Source organism: Procambarus clarkii, chromosome 39 (assembly GCF_040958095.1).
Source record: "Procambarus clarkii isolate CNS0578487 chromosome 39, FALCON_Pclarkii_2.0, whole genome shotgun sequence".
Lineage (NCBI taxonomy): Eukaryota > Metazoa > Arthropoda > Malacostraca > Decapoda > Cambaridae > Procambarus > Procambarus clarkii.
In genome coordinates, this window is record NC_091188.1 from 2,390,962 (window position 1) to 2,414,882 (window position 23,921).

General features: G+C 45.9%; 1 protein-coding gene across 2 annotated transcripts in view; it reads right to left on the minus strand.

Moving 5' to 3' along the window:
* LOC123748558 (carbohydrate sulfotransferase 3) overlaps positions 1-23,921 on the minus strand; it is an 85,899-nt gene that overhangs the window by 973 nt on the left and 61,005 nt on the right. For both annotated transcript variants that reach the window (XM_069338291.1, XM_069338290.1), the window contains exons 2-4: positions 4,624-4,754; positions 3,138-3,236; positions 1-1,636 (exon numbers count right to left, since the gene is read on the minus strand). The exon at positions 1-1,636 is cut by the window's left edge and continues 973 nt beyond it. In XM_069338291.1, the coding sequence (XP_069194392.1) occupies positions 444-1,636; positions 3,138-3,236; positions 4,624-4,754 (1,423 nt within the window). In that variant the 3' untranslated portion in view covers positions 1-443. The remainder of the gene's footprint in view (positions 1,637-3,137; positions 3,237-4,623; positions 4,755-23,921) is intronic.

Consider the following 23,921-nt stretch of genomic DNA (forward strand, 5'->3'; position numbering starts at 1 on the left):
CACACAAGGTTAGGCTCAACCAACACGTCATCTCACAGAGTTCTACAAAGCCAAACTGTTTTGTACGAGATGACAAGTGTCATTGATTATCCAGCTAACCATTATAATACATTTATATATTTTCATAAAACCACGAAGGAAAAAACACACTAAATGTTAATAATATCCCCGTGTAGGCATCGAGAACAGCACAGACTTTACCATCAGTGCAGGAAGCAGTCACAGCCTCGAACAAGTACACTTGAAATAATCAGTCAACTCCCTTTGGCAGAGCTCACAAACCTATGACCATCTCTGCACTCTGATCTAGAGGACAGCAAGTGCAATGCCAGGATCAGTAATAACAAAAAAATCCTTATCTGTGAGAACTAGAGATTATCTGCTAGTTTCGTAATTATAAAGAACTTTCAACAACTCGGTGAGAGGCGCTCACTCTTACTCCCTCACTGTCCGATGACCTCATATTTGAGCGTCTTGAGCACCGACTCGCAGGCATTCTGGATGGTGTGGACCTCCTGGAGAGGCAGCTGCTTCTTCCACATGCTCACTCGGTCTGAGGACTTGCGCTTAGTGCTCCATGGGTTGTTGACGTCCTCTTGTGTGTGCTCCTGCACGAAACGGGCAATTTCTTGAGAGAATTCCATGCCCAGGAAGTTCATGAGGTTGTTGATCTGTGGCTGTGGATCTGTGGCCAAGTCCTCGTACTTGACGATGGTGAACCTCTGAGGGTAAAGTTGCTTGAGAGCTGTGGCAACTTTCAGATCTGCTTGCAGGTCAGAACAGAGCACTTCAGGGGAGGAGCAGTCGGGCTTATCTGAGCACCAGGACACCGAGGTGTAGCGAGAGCTCATGGTGGCTCTCGGGTCTCTGACCAGGAAAACGACTTTCACGTTCATCTTCTCGTCGTTGAGGAAGAGTTGCGTCAAGTTGAGTCGCAATCGCACCGTCTTCACCAGCTGGATGGGGAACATCTGACACGCCCTGGTGAGAAAGCTGGCGTTGAAGCAGGCATTGGGGTTTGGCCCGACGTGGCAGGCGTCCCACACCACCTTGTTGTGACCCAGCATGTCCTGCGGGTGAGAGTGGGTGTAGTTGAGATACTCATCCTGGCCCGCGAACTGGCAGTCCATCAGGCGGTGCAATAGTTGTTGGGCCTGAAAGGCGTCGCGACCAGATCGGACTTGTCTGACCCCTCGGGGACTGAAAGGCTCGTAGTGGTGGAAGACTCCGGGGTGGTTGGCCAGCACTTGTCCCAAGAAAGTGGAGCCGGAACGCCATGTTGTAACAAGCAGCACTCTGAGCGGTGTGTCTCCTGACGACCACATCCTCAGCGACTTGCTGACCAGCTGTTTCCGGTCAGATTCCACTTTCTGACGCACCAGATCCAGCGTCTTCTCCACCTCCGTCGAGTTAGCGGGTCTGCTTTCCTTTAGGTTAAGCTGCCTGATCCGTTCAATGTCCTGCGCCAGAAAATCGCCATCAACTGGAACCTTGAGGATCGGGTGAATGGCGACCTTCCTGCCGGCGATCCTGACGCGAGTCTGAAGGTCCTTCATGTGGGCCACGGGGATGATGCCTCCAGCACTCTCAACCGCCTCAGCAAACTCCTGCCCTCCTCGCCAGTCTTCTCCTGCACCTGCCGAAGAACAAGCCATGAGTAAGGTCTTAATAAGAATTACACGAAGCTCGTAACACAGATCTCTGCCTCGCTGTGCACAGAAAAATATGTATATATCGCCCACATATAAAATACAGGTTGGATAGACCTAATTTATGATTTAACTTATTAAATGACATTCATGTTTACACTTGGCCTTGCTACTCTGCCCAACCTTCCAATTGCATATATGGCTCGTTAGCACGGCAGTGCCGTCTTAAGCTGGTAAGAATAGTGCTCCCAGGCACCACCGGCTTCTTTATATCTGCTCAAGAGGCAAACGCAATGAGCCTTATTGTCATCCTGAATGAGTTAAGAGTAGAGTCATTACAGGGCTTTTACTTATAATGCTTAATCCTTCGGTTAGTGTAATAGCCATTAGATTCTGGAACAAATAAAGTCCTTCCTATCTCCTTTTATAGTAATTATTATATACGTTTGAGTAAAGACTTTATTAGAATTTTACGCTGTAACGTCAAATTGCTTTCCTTTGAATTTATATAATTTAAAATATATCAGATTTTCCAGAAAAGCCATTACTTCACTATCTTCTGGAATGTGAAGCAACCAATGACCTTAGAAGAGCTTTAAGAGTTCCTGAATCATGCAGTGGCCACCCTGAAGCCATCAACACAGCCACTCTCCTGGTCAACAAAGGTGTCCAGCAGCTGGACACCCTCATAAAGACTGTGAAGCAGTATCCTCCCCCGCGATAACAGCTTGATGGTTAAATGCAACCTCAGAATACTGAGAAAAAAAAATTGTACCACTTACGGGCTATTCATGCCCGTGCCACCTCTTGGGTGGCTTAATCTTTATCAATCAATCAAATATCAGATTTTCGATAAGGCCTTAACTTGGATAAACCGATAAAGATATCTTTGATAAAGATATTTAATTATAAAGACGTGAGCAGTTATATATATTTGTGCACTCGGGGTGTTGGGTCCTTGGCGTAAAGAAACCAAGGGACCAACTTAATTATATTCAGTTATTTCTTTCATATTTAAGGATAGTAGTATTTAAAATCTTTACTTAATAGCAATTTTGTATAATATTTCTTGGGATTTATGTCTAAACTGCGCTTCTTGGGATACGGATCCTTTAGCCTTGTCGTTGCCTCCCTATATGGTGTAAGCTTGGAGGTGTGACAGTCTCTATGGCACCTTCCTGGAGGTGTGGCAGTCTCTATGGCACCTTCCTGGAGGTGTGGCAGTCTCTATGGCACCTTCCTGGAGGTGTGACAGTCTCTATGGCACCTTCCTGGAGGTGTGGCAGTCTCTATGGCACCTTCCTGGAGGTGTGGCAGTCTCTATGGCACCTTCCTGGAGGTGTGACAGTCTCTATGGCACCTTCCTGGAGGTGTGGCAGTCTCTATGGCACCTTCCTGGAGGTGTGGCAGTCTCTATGGCACCTTCCTGGAAGTGTGGCAGTCTCTATGGCACCTTCCTGGAGGTGTGGCAGTCTCTATGGCACCTACCTGGAGGAGCGACAGCCTTGCCTCCAGAGGTCTTGAGTACTCCATGTCCGGCCAAAGCTGCTGCCGCTGCCTGCTGCTCCTTGGCCTCCAGCGACGACACTGTGGAGGGTGGTGAGAGTCAGTCAGGTGTGAGAGGTTTGGGGTAAGAGGGGGGAAGGACAGGTGTGGTGGAGAGAATGATGGCAGCATCGATAGCTATGAGAAAATCCACTGGGGCTGTGAGGCGACGCGACCCAGCGAGCAAAGCATTGGCAGCCACATACTCTACCACTGTACCACCACTGGTACGGTATGCGGCTGGCAATGCTTTGGTCGCTGGGTCGCGTCACCGCACACCCTCCGTCACTATGTGATGGAGTGCGAAAAGATAGTGAATTCAAAGACAATTCTATTACCAATGTTCCAAAGATGTGTAAATATTTCATTCACAATGATCTGCTGCCAGAAATTTTTGCCAAATATCCCCAGTTTGCTAACTGTAGGTAGTAACTGAGTGATTGTAACCTATCCACCGCTGCCCACTGGATGGGGGGCGGTGTGCAGGACAAACATATCAATTGGGACACTAGCTCTCCACATATGTCAGTTGCTTAATTTAGAAACTGTACTTGTGATCGATCTCGAACCCATTGTTGATGTGATGACCTATATTGAATTTTGTAACTAGCTCATCAAGACTGTAACTTGCTTACCTAAATGAGTTGTGGGGTTCAGTCCCTGAGCCCATTATGTGCCTCTGTAACCCTTACGTAACATTTTTGTTAAAAAATCAAATGTTTATATTTAACACAAGTAAACATAATATGTATTATGTTTATCACGAGTAAGCAGATCATTCTACATAGCATGTGACGAGGTTAACACATGATGTATTTTTAATCATTTTTATCATTCGTTGTCTTGGGGGGACAGGAAGCCAGAGTGTATTTATACACGTTAGGTTCATATTAAAGTCCCCGCAAAGTCGAATTACTGACCCCCCCTTTTCCCAGGATACAACCCCACATCAAGCTGACTAACTCCTGGGGTACCTGCCTACTTACTGCTGGGTGAACAGGGCCTCTAGGTGATAGGTAAATGCACCCAACCATTTCCATCCTGCCCGGGATTCGAAACCCGGAATTCTCGATTGTGAGTCGAGAACGAACCCGCCTGTACTACCGGCACCCTAAAGACCCAAATTAGGGGTCCATAATTTTGCAATATCATTAGTTATTTAACGTAAAAGACAAAGAGAACATGATCTGGAAGGCGGGACGACGACGTTTCGGTCCGTCCTGGACCATTCTCAAGTCGATTGTGAGAATGTCTCGCAATCGACTTGAGAATGGTCCAGGACGGACCGAAACGTCGTCGTCCTTTCACCTTCTAGTGTGTGGTCTGGTCAACATACTTCAGCCACGTTATTGTGACTCATCGCCTGCATGATCTGGTAGAAAAATGCGAACTAGACTAATTAGCAAAAAATGCGAACTAGACTAATTACCATCAACGGTGTTTTCACTGACGGGATGTTCGGCGAGCTTGGCCAGGTGGAAGATGGCTACGAGGGCGAGGGCCGACACCACGGCGATCGCCGCCGTCCGAACCGTCTGGCGAGTCCTCGGTGCCAGCGACCTATCAAAGAAAACCAAGTTGCATTAAATCACAGAAAACGAAATATTGCAGGATACACTAAAGTAAATGGAAATATTTCAACTTTCAATTACTTCTTACTTTGTTCTGTGTACTCGAAGCGCCTCGTCTGCAACAGAGAAATAAAGAGGCATTTAAATTTATCATTTATCGCGCAAAATTAATTCAGAAAATGGCGTCCAAACACTGAAACATTTAATTCGGCGTGCGAAGCCAGCCAGAGAATCACGTGACCAATCAGCTGATTTCCCCGGCAGCAGACGACACAAGTCTGAGGGTGGCTGTGTAGGGTGTGTGTGTGTGTGTTGCTGGATACCTGGCACGAGTCTCGCTCTCTTCCTGTATGGTAAGTAGTCACCTGTTACCCTCTAGTGATACGCCAGAGGGCCGTCCTAGGTCTGTGGATCACCGTTTACTACGACCTGGGAGAGAGAGAGAGGGGTGGAGGGAGAGAGAGAGAGAGAGCTGGTGTCGCGGGTGAGGCCCAGTCAGACTTGCTGAGGCTGTATTATACATTACAAAGACGCTGGGATTATTTCTACCAGAGGCCGGCTGAAAACGGCCCCCCTCACAGGAGGTCTAGCGGAAAGCCTGGTCCTCGTTGAGCGGGGGTTGCAACACAGGGACCCCCGGAGCCCCGAAACACATGCAACAGACAGCCAGCCAGCCAGCGGGTTGCATCATTGCAGAGGACGAGACACGCTGCGCCGCCAACAGCATACCTGCCCACTTTCCTAAGACAAATCCTCGCGCTATATCGATTTTAGTGGAGTTTCCCCTTAATTGTCTCGTATTTTAAAATAGCGACATCGACACACGGCGGGGGGGAGAGACTATGTTAATTGACGAGGTTGACTTGAGGTTTGTTACACGTGCGAGGGAGGTCAGGTGCTCCGAGGGGAGGCTGTTGTTGTGAGGGGACTAGCTAGCAGAGACGCCCCTCACCCACCTGCTGCGTGGCCACGTTATTGTTTGACTTGTGTGTGGGTTTGTGTGTGGCTAACGTTAATGTGTTTTGGTGGTAGTGGGGGCTGACGTTAATGTGTTTTGGTGGTAGTGGGGGCTGACGTTAATGTGTTTTGGTGGTAGTGGGGGCTGACGTTAATGTGTTTTGGTGGTAGTGGGGGCTGACGTTAATGTGTTTTGGTGGTAGTGGGGGCTGACGTTACTGTATGATGCTAATCCCCACATTACGCCACAAGCACCCTTGTTGTTACACCACAACCACACTGTTATTGCTGCCACAACACAGCCACAAACTGGTGATTTGTTTTGATGTGTTCTGTTGGGGTGGTGCTTTGCAGTGGCGTTCTGTTGTTTTTGTCATTCGTTGTGGTGCTGTTGTTGTGATGGTGTGCTGTTGCGATGGTGATGGCTGCTGGTGCCCTGCCACCACAGCTCTGGCACCATAGCTCTGGCACCATAGCTCTGGCTCCACAGCTCTGGCACCACAGCTCTGCCATCACAGCTCTGCCACAGGGAACGGGGTAGAAAAGTGTTTAAAGGAAGGGGAAATTAGCAGCAAATTACTTATGTGGTTCAAGGGTGATATGTGACTGTGTTTATGTATACATGTATATATGTAGCCTTTGTATGTATACTTGTATATATGTAGCTTTTGTATGAAAACTTGTATATATGTAGCTTTTGTATGAATACTTGTATATATGTAGCCTTTGTATGAATACTGGTATATATGTAGCCTTTGTATGTATACTGGTATATATGTAGCCTTTGTATGTATACTGGTATATATGCAGTCTTTGTTTGAATACTTGTATATATGTAGCCTTTGTATGTATGCTTGTATATATGTAGCCTTTGTATGTATACGTATATGGATGTATGGTAACAGCATGTAAGTGGGGGTTAGGCCCTTTGAGTTCCCAGTAAGTAATGAATAAAGTCCCCGTAGACTTGTAACCTACATAGAACGTCGCATTTCGTTCGAATGCGTTACAAAAGGCCAAAAATTGTTCTACTAGAAAATGGAAGCGGCTGGCGAAAGTGACATACTGTCCCCGTTTTTTGTTTTGGGTCCTCTGGCAGGTTAGGAGAGGACACTTCACATTGACCGCTTTCTAACCATCATAAAACAGACGTGTGTATGTATGTATATGTATTTATCATGTATGTAAATGTTCATTCATATATATGGCGTGTGTGTGTGTATTACGTGGGTGCGTGTGTATGTACGTACGTACGTGGGTGTGTGTGTGTGTGTGTGTGTGTGTACGTGGGTGCGTGTGTGTGTATGTTCGTGGGATCGTATTTGTGTATGAACGTGGGTGCGTGTGTGTGTGTGGATGTACGTGGGTGCGTGTGTGTGTGTGTGTGTGTGTGTGTGTGGATGTACGTGGGTGTGTGCGTGTGTGCGTGTGTATTTGCGAGCTAATGTACATGCGTGGGTGTTAGTCTGTGATACCTGTGCATGCGGGGTGGGTTGGGTGGGGTAGATAGGCCAGGGTGGTAGGTAGGGGTGGGGAGTGCCAGTGTGTGTGTGTGTGTGGCACCACACCCAAGGTGCTGGACGTGTCGCCTGGCGCCGGCAGGTGTGTGAGCGTGCTGGCAATGTCCAAATATCCTCATTGGGGGATATCCGTCATGACTATTTCTCCAGAAATGTTTACAAATTACAGAGGCCAAAGAAATGTTTCTTGGAGACTGCAAAGGAGTTTCTCGGTGAAGAATGGCAGAGAAAACCTTTGCAACACATCAACACTGAGTCTGTCAGAACTCAATATACCAGTACACGCAGAAATATACCAGAATATATAGGATTTGCTCAATATACCAGTTTAGTCCAGATGGGGTACTCTAGCAGTGCCAAGGTTAGGTAGCAGTACTCTAGTACTCTACTCTAGCAGGTACTCTACTCTAGCAGGTACAAGGTACTCTAGCAGTACTCTAGCAGTGCTAAGGTTAACCCCCAGAAGGTTGTACTATTTAAATGTTATCAGACCCCAGAATGCAAATTTGTTATCAGAACAACCCCTTTCGATGTCAGTATCTGAACACGGTAATATAATGAACAATTAAAACTCTACGGATTCTACCCTGAACATTTCATTTTTCCCCCACTACATCCCCCAGTTACTATTACATTCCTCCCACCAGTCACCCTGCAATGTTTAGTGAGGCTACCCCCTACCATCTGGCCTCCATCCTTGGACAGGTAAAACAGACGTACAACTTCTTTCAGATATACTGAAAGATTAATTCTAGTTCCCAGGACTTAGTCCATACCTTGTCGATTATAAAGCAAATTTGGAGCAAGTCTAAACCACTAGACTAGCCTCAGACCCGAGAGGAAGGCATCACATCACCTGAAAGATTCAATGAACCAAAACTCACGTGACTAGGTGAGAGACTAGAGATGAGACATGATCACAACATACAAAATCCTTCCAGGGAATTCTGTAACGAGCCACATTTGTATTAAGAAGAACTTAAGTGTAAAAGTAATAAATGGAATGAATTAGTGAAACGACAGAGATAGGCTTGATACACGTATTCAGATACGCGAATAGTTCGGGATCTTGAACAGAAATCAGTTAAGTATTGAGAAGCTGAACCAAAGAGCTCCAGCTCCACCCCCCTCCACCCCCTACAAATAAACACACGCACGCACACATACCCGTGGAACAGGGTACGTATACTTCTATGCCCCTGAAATATGGTATACCCCTATGTCCCTGAAGCATGGTACAGTCCTATGCCCCTGAAATATGGTACAGCTCTATGCCCCAGAAATATGGTACACTCCTATGCCCCTGAAGCATGGTACAGCCCTATGCCCCTGAAATATGGTACACTCCTATGCCCCTGAAGCATGGTACAGCCCTATGCCCCTGAAATATGGTACACTCCTATGCCCCTGAAGCATGGTACATCCCTATGCCCCTGAAATATGGTACACTCCTATGCCCCTGAAGCATGGTACAGCCCTATGCCCTTGGAACGATACATAAAACGTCCTTTTAGATAAGCAGCCTCTGACCCATCAAAGAGGCTAACAACCAATATCCATACTTACATGCTCAGAATAACATGCCAGTTTGCAGTGTCAAAATCAGCCTTCGAGGCGAGGCCTCAACCCACACTGCGTCACCATGTTCTCCAGGTGTTCTTCTACTTGTGTTCTTTTGTTCAGACACAACCCGGAGCTCAAAGACCAGTGCAAATAGTTCATGTAAAAACGACTATTCTGACTAGTTTATGTTAAAAAAATCAAAGCATTTTGCGATTTAATGAGTTGGTGGAGTAGGGGGATGCAGGGTGATGTGGAGGGGTGAATGAGGCAGGGAGAGATGGGAGGTGGGGGATGGTGGGGGATGGTGGGGGATGGTGGGGAGGACTGGTTGACCCCACATACCCGCGTGGTCCCTGAAGTGAAAGTGCTATTGACGGCTGGGATGACCACTGCCTGAGATGCACACACACACTCTCTCTCTGTCTCTCTCTCTCTCTGTCTCTCTCTCTCTCTCTCTCTCTCTCTCTCTCTCTCTCTCTCTCTCTCTCTCTCTCTCTCTCTCTCTCTCTCTCTCTCTCTGTTTAACCTTCCAACACCCTTTTTGTACGATTCCAGACAGAAAAAGAATTCCGTTCCTTTCCCACCTCCTACCCTTCCCCTATCCATACAGCCACGTCTCTCCCATTCCACCACCTTGCATCCCTATATCCCCCCCCCCTCACTCCCCTCTCATCTTTTAGCACCCCTACCCTTCCACCTCTCACCTTCCAGCACCCCCAGCACCCCCCCCTCTCTCCCTTTCCCTACACCCCCCCTCTCTCTCAGAGTGTCTCGCCGGAGCGCAATCAATACACACACACCAACATATCTCCCCTGCGGTCTGAACACCCACCTTCAACGTTTTATCCCGAAAGTTCATTATATATATATATATATATATATATATATATATATATATATATATATATATATATATATATATATATATATATATATATATGACAGTGTCAGACCACGGAGGAAAATTGAAACAGGAATTTCCTTAAGTACTTTCGTATATTAATACATCTTCAGAAGGAGACTCCTTCTGAAGATGTATTAATATACGAAAGTACTTAAGGAAATTCCTGTTTCAATTTTCCTCCGTGGTCTGACACTGTCATATTTTTAATATATATATAAATATAAAATCTGTGTGCATGGAACATTTTCATTAAATTTGGCCTACATATCGGAGACCATTTTCCTATTAATGCTAAAAAATACGATCAATTAACTCATCAGTTGAGCTAAAACTTCGAGAATAAAGTTTAATATTAATAATGTTACAGTCAAAAATTAATTTTTAAATTAGTGTTGACCCCCTAAATACACAATTCTAATAAAGATAACTAAACAGGTGAGGTAGATATCGTGTAGTGACGTATATATACGCGCTGGCGTTCGTGTACATATAGCGGGAGTGCGCTAGAGCGTGTAGCCTACTCAGACATTACCGCCTGCTCACCGGTAAACCAACTAATTCTGAACTTGGGTTTACCCTTCCCTGGACCTCAGGCCAGTGTGTTTCATGACAGTCTCTCCCATATCACCCACTGTGTGGGTGTGGGGTGGGGGGTGTTGCTGCTCGATTGGGTGGGGGGGGGGGGCACCGCTCTCCCACCCTCTCAAAGATCTATTGGAAAACATTAGGTTTTACCAGTAACGGGACAGGACATGGATCCCTCTCGTCCTAACGCAGTAAGAGGCACACCTGGCAACTTGTAACTCGCTCTCTCTCTCTCTCTCTCCCCTCTCTCTCTCTCTCTCTCTCTCTCTCTCTCTCTCTCTCTCTCTCTCTCTCTCCTCTCTTTCTCTCTCTCTCTCTCTCTCTCTCTCCTCTCTTTCTCTCTCTCTCTCTCTCTCTCTCTCTCTCTCTCCTCTCTTTCTCTCTCTCTCTCTCTCTCTCTCTTTATCCGTATCTCTCCTGTTCATACATTCGAGTGTATTGTGGTGTTGAATTATCGGGACCTTTTTCCGAGTCTTCTATACAGTTTTTTGCTTGTATAAGCAATATATATATATATATATATATATATATATATATATATATATATATATATATATATATATATATATATATATATATATATATATATATATATATATGACAGACACGTGTCTGGCTCCTCGTGGCCGTCGCCACCACAAGATCGATGTCTGCACCTCTGGGTTTTTTTCAGCTCAATGTATTCACTGGCCGTTGAACATGTGCATCTTTGGCCACTTTACTATCGCTCCGTCTGTCTCTATTCCGCGGTGAATCGACGTCTGTCTGTTTCTGTCTGTACAGCGAGGCTGTTGGAATAGACGGGATAGCTGGAGACACAGAAATCATAACACCAAGCCTGAGGCACACAGTAACTGGGTGACATCAGCGGCGTATGCATAGCTAGCAAACATGCTATTAGTATCGAGGGACTTGGAGAAGAAAGCCTTTAGGGTGTTGTATATTGTATATGTGAGGCTCTGGCCTGCGATCTCCACTTCGGCAGAGAGGGAGACTAAAAGAAATACAGAAACAGTTTGGTTGTAAATATCCTGGATGAAATGTATGAACTGAAGCTGGGGAAACTTGACCTCAGCACGCTAGAAACAGATATATATATAAGACAGAGACGACATGATCACTACATACAAGATCCTGGAAGACCAAGGCAGAGTGGACAAGCATTAAATGTGTTAATGCTGGCCCCTCTGGATAGGGTGTAGATGAAGCAAGCACGCAAGCACATACACATGGAGACCGGGAGCTGGAGCCATGCAAACACTAATAGGTAAGTCTAACTAGGGAAGTACATACACACACATATACGTGCGCGCGCGCATGCAGGCACAGCTATATCAGAACACACACAATTACCTTATTCTTGGCTGTTTATTATAATTACCGGTCGACCGGTAATTATAATAAACCGGGGAGGAGAGGCCGACCGGGGAGCCGGTCGGCCGAGCAGACAGCACGCTGGACTTGCGATCCTGTGGTCCTGGGTTCGATCCCAGGCACCGGCGAGAAACAATGGGCAGAGTTTCTTTCACCCTATGCCCCTGATACCTAGCAGTAAAATAGGTACCTGGGTGTTAGTCAGCTGTCACGGGCTGCTTCCTGGGGGTGGAGGCCTGGTCGAGGACCGGGCTGCGGGACACTAAAAAGCCCCGAAATCATCTCAAGATAACCTCAAGATTAAGTTAATGTTACATCATTGATCACCTCGTGAACTGTATATAGAGACAAGTTCATTTTTTCTGTTATACACCCATGATTCCAGTCCCCAAAAAAGGTAATTATTAATTATATAAAGAGGAGATTAAAGATTGACTAAAATATCGCCCACGGACTAGTTGCTAACAGACAAACACATCAAACAGCGCCTTGAAGCATCTGTGGTGGCAATAGTAAACTAATTTAGGTATATTCATTTATTTTCTTCAGTTCTGTCGTTGCAGAAGCAACAAAGTAGCATCGGCAACCGAAACAGATTATGGCGCGTCGACCCTTATGCTTTAGTTGAGTTTACCATGTTTCAGCGGGTTTTCTAAAATAACGCTTTCTATAACTGGAGTATAAGACCCAAATTTTCTGTGATACAACCGTAAATTTAGGGGAGACAAAAACAAAAATTAAAACCATAAGGCTGTGTAGCAGTTATCTAGATTATCAATATTCATTTTTTTTGTTATTTCGAACTTCTTATGAATTTTCTTTGCCGGTTTTGTGTTTTATAGAACAGATCACTGATGGTTTTTAGTGTTAATTTGAAAATTTATATAGCAGAAATATGCATTTTCTTTCTCTTATGGGAAATGTTGCATTCACCTAATTGTGTTTGCCGGGGGGTTGAGCTCTGGCTCTTTGGTCCCGCCTTGTGTGCGTCCAGATATACCCTGTGGAGCCGAGATTCAGTTCTCTGTGTATATGCACCTAAAGCTTACTTTAGGCCTGCTCTACTCAGCCTAATAAAACTAAATAAACTGTATAGGCTTCATGCTTACGTGAACTATAACAAGAGTTCATCAATGCTAGCAACTGCAAAATTGCTTTCATGAATCACTATCTAATCAGAATCACTATCTGGTCGGCTATCTTGAGTACCTTGGGCTTACCTGTGCCCGTGAATGGTGTTCTATAGTTAGACTGGCGTCTGCCCGTCATGTACGTGGGGAACTCGACGTGTTATCTACGTTGTGACGTTAAGACGTTGAACAAGTATTGCGGTTATGTGCTTCTTGGGTTTGCTTCTTTATCGTTAGACATTTTTCTTCATCTTCTACCTCGTCATCGTGGTTTTTACTGTATTCTCGTACGTTGTGTGTGTGTGTGATTCTTCCCTACGTCATACAGAAGTGCCTCTCTAACCTGCACCTCACTCATCTCTCCCCCTCGTGATCCCTCACTTCTCCACCCCCCTCCCCTGTACCTCCCCCATCTCTCCCCCTCATGACGCCTCCACCGCCTCATCAGACACCTCTCTCACAAGACGACTCACAAAACAACGTGACCTACAGCGAGGCGGCGGCGGCAGCGGCTGTCACCTATTGTGAACCACTTCCAGGAATTATGGGATGTCGTAAATGAGACTTGAGAAGAAGGACAATGAGCTCCGCGTACGGTGGAGCTCACGCCGGCCCTCCCCCCCCCCCCCGCCCCCTCTCACTCGTTGCGTCAACAGGTGTGTGTAGGGGCTCTCTCTACCCACAAGTTGCGTCAACAGGTGTGTCGAGGGGTCCCTCTACCCACAAGTTGCGTCAACTGGTGTGTGTAGGGGCTCTCTCTACCCACAAGTTGCGTCAACAGGTGTGTCGAGGGGTCCCTCTACTCACAAGTTGCGTCAACAGGTGTGTCAAGGGTCCCTCTACCACAAGTTGCGTCAACAGGTGTGTCCAGGACTCATTGTGTCAACAGGTACGACAGGGAGCTGTCTCCATCACTCCATGCGTCAGCAGGTGTGGCACACTGCAACACAAGCTGCGTCGACAGGTGTGTGTGTGTATGTGTGTGTGTGTGGGGCTCACGCAGCCGAGCTCTTTACTTGGGCTCTTCGTCGTCTATACAAGGAACAGCAAACCCTCCTTGATGGGGTTCTGGGAGTTCCCCTTCCCCCTTTCCCCCTTCCCCCCCCCCCACCTCAGCAGTCTAAGGCGTGTTAGTCAACATTTTTTTTTGTCACTGCTCATTGTGTGAAGGCGCCGTCCTTGACTTGTGTAAAATCCTGATGCTCTTTTACGACGCTCTTTTTTTTTCACAATAGCCTCGTAGGTTCGATCTTGTGGTGTCAGGCTCTTGTTGCTTTGACCATGAACATACTTTTTTGTTTTTTTGGTTTTGGGGGCGGCCGGGGGGAGGGGGGGGAAGAGGAAGGGAGCGGGGAGGGGGGAAGAGAAAGGAGGGAAAGGGAAGAGGGGGGGGGAGAGAGAGAGAAAGGGGAAACGAGGAAAGGGAAGGGGGTAAGGGAGGGGTGGGAGTGTTGGTAATCTGTTAGTACTCGTCATCTTAACTAATGGATGGAGTTTTGGTAATCAACGTTACAAATGCAACCTATTATGAACCGTAATGGCTAATATATATATATATATATATATATATATATATATATATATATATATATATATATATATATATATATATATATATATATATATATATATATATGCGAACAAGCCTGAATGGTCCCCAGAACAATATGCAACTGAAAACTCACACCCCAGAAGTGACTCGAACCCATACTCCCAGAAGCAACGCAACTGGTATGGTGATGGTCAAGTGGATTAAGGCGTCTTGTACATACCAGTTGCGTTGCTTCTGGGAGTATGGGTTCGAGTCACTTCTGGGGTGTGAGTTTTCAGTTATATATATATATATATATATATATATATATATATATATATATATATATATATATATATATATATATATACATAAATTAGTAAGCCTTGGGTGTGGCCACCAGTAACACAGGTGTGGCCGTGGACGCACTCAGACATATACCACAGCGGGTCTGAGTTCGAGTCTCACGATGGGTAGGGGGGGGGGGGGTTGCAGGAGGATGTCTGGGTGTTCAGTTGATTCCGATGTGGAGTCTTGATGTTCTCGATAATCCCGGTGGTTGTGTGATGGGCCTGTGGAGGAGGTGGGCGAGTGGGTCATGGCGTGTATCAGGGTGGGCGTGGATGTCCCGGTGGGCGTGGGTGGGCGTGGATGTCCCGGTGGGCGTGGGTGGGCGTGGATGTCCCGGTGGGCGTGGGTGGGCGTGGATGTCCCGGTGGGCGTGGGTGTCGTCTTGGTATGGTAGTATGTCTGGGAGCCTCGCTGGTTCTCGAAGTTCACCTCGAAGGTTCTGGTTCACCTCGAAGTTCGCTTCGCGGTGGCCGGCGAAGCGAACTTCGGATCTCCAGGCTGTCGTTGTGAGCTAGGGTCTGTAAACCTTAGCTAGGTCTCGCGTTTGGTCTTATAATTTACGGCGAGACGAGACAATGGTTCAGAAAGGCTTTCCTTGGAGGAGTTTAGGTTAGCGATTCAAGCCACACAGACGGACCGGCTCGGCATGTTCCCTGGAATGGCTAATCAGTGTTTATTCCATGTAGGTTATCCAGGCCCTCGCGATCCCATCACACGCACACACGGGGGAGGACACACACACACGGGCGAGGAGGGGGTGGTTCGTAGGCTCCTTTCACTTTTAGCACCAGTTGGAGGACAGAAGGGAGGGCTAGAGTGGTTAGAGAGGAAGGGAAAGGCGAAGGAAAAGGACGGGTGTTGTGTACTAAGGAAAGCCAGCACAAAAGATTCTGCGGTGTTTGGATGGCCAGGAGCGGATGTGTGTTTGAGTGTATAGGAGCGGAGGAAGTTGACTTCCCCCACACCACACTGTGAGACCCGCCACCACATCACGCAGTCACGTACGGGCGACTGTGTGATGTGTTGCAGCACAAGGCTCTTGTGGCAGCCCTCTGCTGCAACAAGACTGTCCTTCCACGGCTATCAACCTCAAGGTATCAAGTAGGTATCTAGGCGGATACCTTGAGGATATCTAGCTAGCTATCAGCAAGGTATCTAGCTAGCTATCAGCAGGGTATCTAGCTAGCTATTAGCAAGGTATCTAGCTAGCTATCAGCAAGGTATCTATCTAGCTATCAGCAGGGTATCTAGCTAGCTATCAGCAAGATATCAACCAGGTATAATCTGAATAGTGTCTTAAAAATTTTCGATCTCATTCACTGCTCACTAGTTAAGCTTTTAAGAATCATTTAATGTTATATGTCTATGAGTATTGATATTTTATTCCTAAATTTTCCTCTTTTCCTTGATTTTATTAACACCAAGCTTCCGGTTGAAATTGGGTGATAGTGCTCTTTGCAATAAAGTAGTAGGCAGTACAGCAGTAAAAGTTTGCAAGCGGTACACGACTTGTAACATTCACATGCATCATGTGACCTGCTAGATATTCTCGGGTGATGGAGTTGGACCAGATATTATTCGTTAGTAAATGTTCTAGAGTTTTGGCTAATGTATTATTTTGTATAAATCTCGAAAACAGCTTAGGAAAATATCTTTAAATGTGGTGTGTGTGTTTGTGTGTGTGTGTGTGTGTGTGTGTGTGTGTGTGTGTGTGTGTGAGTGTGTGTGTGTGTGTACTCACCTATTTGTGCTTGCAGGATCGAGCATTGGCTCTTGGATCCCTCCTTTCCAGCCATCGGTTGTGTACAGCAATGATTCATGTCCCATTTCCCTATCATACCTAATTTTAAAAGTATGAATAGAGTTTGCTTCCACAACCTGTTCCCCAAGTGCGTGCGTGTGTGTGTGTGTGTGTGTGTGTGTGTGTGTGTGTGTGTGTGTGTGTGTGTGTGTGTGTGTGTGTGTGTGTGTGCGTGATCTTGGAATCACTCATAGCGGTAGATTTCAGAATTAGTTTCATATTTAATGTGAAAAAAACTGTATATCGTCTGATCGCTATTTTAAAAGCTTGTCTTTCGGAATTACAAAACAATTGTTATACAGTTTATTTTAGTGTAGTGATGGTGATGATATATTAGTGTACCAGTCTCAGGCACACGAAACCTCTGACTCCTTCTTTGTTGTCACCCATCCAGTCTCCGTTCAGACCAAACTGTGCTTAACCTCACTGACCGAGTGACCCGGATCATATTGACTTAAAAACTTGTTGGTATTCGCCTTAGAGGAACTTCACGTCATTTATATATTATATATATTTTTTTCAAATGATTTAAAATCTAAGTTTAAGATTTAAGTTTAAAATCTAATTATATTTGATATTTGTTCATTGTAATTTTATGATATAATCTGTTATTTATATCTCTATTGCTATATAGTCTTCTAGGCTTGATACCTTTATGTGGTAATTACTTTGATATCTCTACACTAAGGTGGACTAAACTATCTTCAAGAGTTAACATAAAGCTTCAGGAGAGAGTATACACGGATCTCTTGAGAGCTGGCTCTTATAAACCACTCTTTGTGCCAGTTTAAAAAAGCTATAGTATTATATATTTTGTATAGTGGAGTTTATTTTTGGCTTAGTGTCTTTTGATAATGGTGTAGAGGCGTTTGTTTTCTCAGTGTTACTAAATTGACTTAAATATAATTTAAATGTTTGAGAGTCTAGGCCTATGATGAGTGCCAAATTGTGGCCAGTGCAGGCGATGAGTCACAATAACGTGGCTAAAGTAAGTTGACCAGACCACACACTAGAAGGTGAAGGGACGACGACGTTTCGGTCCGTCTTGGACCCTTATCAAGTCGATTGTCAATGTCGATTCACAATCGACTTGAGAATGGTCCAAGACGGACCGAAAGGTCGTCGTCCCTTCACCTTCTAGTGTGTGTGGTCTGGTCAACTATATGGCCTGTGACCCCTGCAACCACAGGTCATACAGGGTAGGTCACAACTGGTTGATGGTCTGGTCAACCAGGCTGTTGGACGCGGCTGCTCGCAGCACCCCGACGGCAGTTTTTCCAAATAACTCTAAAACTTGCAGTGAGAGGTATTTGTTTTTCGTTAGATCTTCATTTGGACAATGTTCTTATTACAGTGTTTACATTATGTGTTTTAATGGATTTAGTCGCCACCTCGTTGACTGGAACAGTCAACTAGGTATATATATATATATATATATATATATATATATATATATATATATATATATATATATATATATATATATATATATATATATATATATATGTGTGCTACTCGGAAAAAGTTCCAAGTAGCACGGGCTATGGTGAGCCCGTAGTGGACTTACCTGGCACAAGAGCGGTTCCCGTAGTATGAGGATTACGGATTAATTAATAAATCATATCAGCACAAAATTGGTCAGATGACAGAGGGGACGGAGATAGTAAGGCTTCTCGCCGGTCTTAATCCTCCCACTAACCTCACTTTCTGCAATACTTTCACTTCTCCACCTGGCGGCTGCTGTGTTGGGGGGTAGGGGTGGGGTGGGGGTACCAGGGCCAACGTGGGGGAGTCTTATTGTGGGGGAGTGGGTGTGGGGGGTAGAAGCAGGTGTGTGGGGACAGGTGTGGGTGTGGGAAGGCAGTTGTGTCGAGGTGGGGAATATTGAGGTGGGAAAATGTGGGAGAGATGAAGGTGAGAGGTGTCCTTTGTTTAGTGGAAAAATGGGACCGCTTCTCCTCTCCCCCTTCCCACTCGTGGGCGATTTCCACCCCTTTCCTGTTACTCTCTTCCTCCCTCTTTCCCGTTTACTTCTCTTCCACCCTTTCTTTACTCGCTGTTGTTGTTGTTTTAGATTTAGCTACTCAGAACGAAGTGTCCATGTAGCACGGGCTATGGTGAGCCCGTAATTGAGTTCGGTTATTCGCGATAACCTTGTTACTCTGATATTTGAGTCTAAATTTTAAATGGAGGTGGGGATTCCTCCGTTTTCCCGGTTTATTTTTTCGCTTCTGTTTTAGTGTACTGGTTTTAGTCTTGTTTTAATAACTTTTTTTTACTTATTCTGACATTCTTTTCCAGTCTGCACCCATTCCCTGACACCTCACCGTTTCTAAGGTTCTTCACAACTTTCACTGGTACTTTCTGACTCACATTGACTTTCTCCAAACCTTTCTCAGAAGTAATTATTTCTTGTGTTCATATTCTCTCCTTTAATCTTTGATAATCTAATCAAAGAAGATCTTCGTCTTCTTAGTCATCTTGTTCCTCTTTACTTTTTTTTACTGTCCTTACCTTACCTTACCTTAAGGGAGCCGGTCGGCCGAGCGGACAGCACGCTGGACTTGTGATCCTGTGGTCCTGGGTTCGATCCCAGGCGCCGGCGAGAAACAATGGGCGGAGTTTCTTTAACCCTATGCCCCCTGTTATCTAGCAGTAAAATAGGTACCTGGGTGTTAGTCACCTGTCACGGGCTGCTTCCTGGGGGTGGAGGCCTGGTCGAGGACCGGGCCGCGGGGACACTAAAAAGCCCCGAAATCATCTCAAGATAACCTCAAGAAGAGAACATGTCGTTTTAATCAAACATACAGTATCAGAGCAAGTTTTTCTCCCGTTAAAACACTTGATTCCTGTTTCTGACGATTAAAAGCGCTGTTTTACATTCATATTCCTTTCAGAGAATTCCCCCCCCCCCCAGCCTTTTCTCTTCTAGGCTGCTACATAAAGATAATGATTGAGGCGTATCAGGGAAAAAAATCTCGATTATAATTTAGACTGATAAGACTTACAAACAATATGAACTACAGATTTTATAGTACCACAATAAATGTTAAAAATATTAACACCCTTAAACCCCTCTAGATCACAAATAAATCACAATGACGTGATATATCGATGATAAAAATCATTTTTGGGAGGCAATAAGGTGATTCGAACCGGCGGTCTGGTGATTTCCAGACACCTGCCTAGTAAGGGGTGAGTACACCATTACCTACAGGCCAGCAGAGTGTAGGTGGGCCTATCGTAAATAACCTTACGATAGGTATTTAACCTATCGTAAAATCCTGGTTGGGCACCTATTTGGGCTTCCACAATCTCCCAGTGAATTTAATAGAGTTCCAGGTGGATAGGTTTTTGTCCTATCGTGACTGAGTGGGTGTCTGGGAGTGAACAAATCCACAAGGGCCGTGACGAGGATTCGAACCGGGAGCATCCCAGACACTGCCTTAATCGACTGAGCTACGACAGGGTTAAAAGGGTTGAAACCGAAGCTCTACTGAACTTCGGTTGGGAATCACCAGAATGCTGGTTCAAGGTACCTCATTGCCCCAAAATTATATATTTATATATTGTACATACGTGTGTTAGTATGGTTTCCTTTAGCCAATAATTAGTGAAAATGGTTAGAAATGAAGAGAAAGTGATGAAAAGCAGGAGATGAAGAGCAGGGAAGATAAAGGGTAAAAAAGGCAGTGATGTGACTAATGGGAAGAGAAGACGGGGGGAGGGAAATAGATAAAAGAGGGGGAAGAGGTGAGGTAAGGGGGGGGGGGGTTGTGTGGTGCAACCGGTTGAACAATCTGTTATTGAGAACCACTCGGCAGTAACGAGACAGCTGGAACAGTGGTTGTCGGACGACTAACGCAAGGATAGGCGGAGCTGGGTCGTGTTTTCCTATAATTACACCTCGTTCTAATAGGTGAAGTTAGATTAGCGTAGCTAACGTTGTTGCATTGGTGTAATGTCACGGTTCGCTGAGGTACTGCTTCTCTCTCTCTCTCTCTCTCTCTCTCTCTCTCTCTCTCTCTCTCTCTCTCTCTCTCTCTCTCTCTCTCTCTCTCTCTCTCTCTCTCTCTCTCTCTCTCTCTCCTTTGTACTCTCCCTTCCTCTCTTCCTCACCCCCCTTTTGCCAATTCCCGTTCGTCCGGGTAGCCTCGGCCCCGGCCCCATATCCCACCCGATGCGAGGCTTCGCTCCTGCTGCGGTAATTAGAACAACAATGGCCATAATATTCTCGTTGGCAATCTCCGCATGTGTGTACTCACCTAGTGTGTGTGTGTGTGTGTGTGTACTCACCTAGTGTGTGTGTGTGTGTGTGTGTGTGTGTACTCACCTAGTGTGTGTGTGTGTGTGTGTGTACTCACCTAGTGTGTGTGTGTGTGTGTGTGTACTCACCTAGTGTGTGTGTGTGTGTGTGTGTACTCACCTAGTGTGTGTGTGTGTGTGTGTGTACTCACCTAGTGTGTGTGTGTGTGTGTGTACTCACCTAGTGTGTGTGTGTGTGTGTGTACTCACCTAGTGTGTGTGTGTGTGTGTGTGTACTCACCTAGTGTGTGTGTACTCACCTAGTGTGTGTGTACTCACCTAGTGTGTGTGTACTCACCTAGTGTGTGTGTGTGTACTCACCTAGTGTGTGTGTGTGTGTGTGTGTGTGTGGGGGTACTCACCTAGTGTGTGTGTGTGTGTGTGTACTCACCTAGTGTGTGTGTGTGTGTGTGTACTCACCTAGTGTGTGTGTGTGTGTGTGTGTACTCACCTAGTGTGTGTGTACTCACCTAGTGTGTGTGTACTCACCTAGTGTGTGTGTGTGTACTCACCTAGTGTGTGTGTGTGTACTCACCTAGTGTGTGTGTGTGTACTCTCCTAATTGAGCTTGCGGGGGTTGAGCTCTGGCTCTTTGGTCTCGCCTCTCAACTGTCAATCAACTGGTGTACAGATTCCTGGGCCTACTGGGCTCTATCATATCTACACTTGAAACTGTGTATGGAGTCAGCCTCCACCACATCACTGCCTAATGCATTCCATCTGTGAACTACTCTGACATGCCGCCGGCCTTCTGTCCCCCGCCAAGACCACGCTTTGCGCTTCGAGGGCAAAAACGACAAACTACAAATGCTGAGATATATTGGTCGTTGTAGTCACCAGTCACGTAGGAATACAGCGATTATATCACTGGAGGGAACGACCCCATCACTGGAGGGAACGACCCCCATCACTGGAGGGAACGACCCCCATCACTGGAGGGAACGACTCCATCACTGGAAGGAACGACCCCATCACTGGAAGAAACGACCCCAACACTGGAGGGAACGACCCCATCACTGGAAGGAACGATCCCATCACTGGAAGGAACGACCCCATCACTGGAAGAAACGACCCCATCACTGGAAGGAACGACCCCATCACTGGAAGGAACGACCCCATCACTGGAAGAAACGACCCCATCACTGGAACGAACGACCCCATCACTGGAAGGAACGACCCCATCACTGGAAGAAATGACCCCATCACTGGAAGAAACGACCCCATCACTGGAACGAACGACCCCATCACTGGAAGAAACGACCCCATCACTGGAACGAACGACCCCATCACTGGAACGAACAGCAAGAACATCAACGAGTCCGTTCAGCAGCACGTGTCGACGGGGAGCCGTACTCGGTCACCAAGAACCTGCACCTCCTCCCCCCCCCCCACTCAACAAGACGGGTTTTTACCGTGGTGAAAGTGTTGGTTATGCCCGCGGTTACACCCCCCGCCCCCCCGCCCCTTCCTCTCCTTTCTTGTTGATGCCCACCTTTCCTCCCACATTGGTTATGCCAATGGTTATCCCCTTCCTTGGTTATGCCAATGGTTCCCCTTCCTTGGTTATGCCAATGGTTCCCCTTCCTTTATTGTGTCAATGGTTCCCCTTCCTTGGTTGTGTCAATGGTTATCCCCTTCCTTGGTTATGCCAATGGTTATCCCCTTCCTTGGTTGTGTCAATGGTTCCCCTTCCTTGGTTGTGTCAATGGTTCCCCTTCCTTGGTTGTGTCAATGGTTATCCCCTTCCTTGGTTGTGTCAATGGTTCCCCCTGGAAACACAAACCGAAACTGTCTCTATTTTCCGCTTGTTACAACTTGTAATAAAGTTGTTACATCTTGGCTTAACGTGTTTATGACGTATTAGAACGTTGTTATAACTTGCTATATTGGTTGTTATAACTGGTTAGGAGGTGTTAAAACTTGTTCGAACGTTGTACCAACGTTGTAGTATCGGTGTGTGTTTGGCGGGCCCCTTCCTTGGGTATGCCAATGGTTTCCTCCTCCCAAGCCTTCCTTTTCACGTGTTTTTTTCCCCATTTTCATTAAGCTTTATGTATGTTTATTCTCTTTCCCACATATGTGGAAACCTTACGTTTTGTTTGAGAGGTGGTCACTAGTGCCTTGGGTCCGCCAATTCCAATCACACACACCCCCCCCCCCCAAAAAAAAAAAAACACGTAAAATGTTCATCTTTTTATATGATCTCGGCCATACCGTATATCACCACTTTCTCCGATTCGATTATATATAATTCATCCGGGAATATATATGACAAGAGTGTGTGTTCGTTTTTATAACAGTTGTACAATCTAAAGAACATACACAGTGATTTGAAAGTCGTCGTGTATCCAAGCGGGATTTACTGCCTGATTCAGTTCAGAGGTATGGTCGTATCTGGTGCCAGTTAAGTTGTAAAGCAAGGGAGATTTAGCTATACAGTGGTGCTATTGGTGTATGGAAACATTAGACTTTATATCCCGTCTGAAATCTACCCACAGGCTGCCTGCTGACAACGGAAGGAACCTGACTATTTGAAGGTACATTCTGCTCTCCTGTGGATTATATATGTAACTTTAGTCACCATGAACAGGACAGTTACAGACTTGTAATTGGCGTAGTTTGAGGCTGATGAGATGTGTGTTCTCCGGGTAGAGTGGGAGTGACGTGGGAGGAGGGGTACGTGCTCAGGTCAGGTCTGAAGTGCTGTCTTCAGACCTGACTTGAAAACTATAAACACCCTTCAGGTGCTCTTCACCCGCCCCCTGTCCCTGAAGTACAAGGAACCGGGAGTGAGGGGAAGGGAAATTTGCTGTTACTGTTAATCTTGGTGTAAGCACGAGTAAGGGGGTAAAACAGCTCTTGGCTCAAATGCATAATAAAGAAAGAAATTTAATTGAATTGTCTCAAATAACCCTCAAACCACTTAGCATGCACTATCCAGGGGAAGAATAATAGGAACAGTATATCTTGGATGTTTAAATTGAGTTACAGCCCCCCGCTCCTGAGCCGGGTAAGTCCACTACGGGCTCACCATAGCCCGTGCTACTTGCAACTTTCTCTTCTGAATATCTGAATCTAAAACAATAAGAAGTGCCTCAGGGAGGATTATCTGACAGGAACACTAGGTTATCTTGA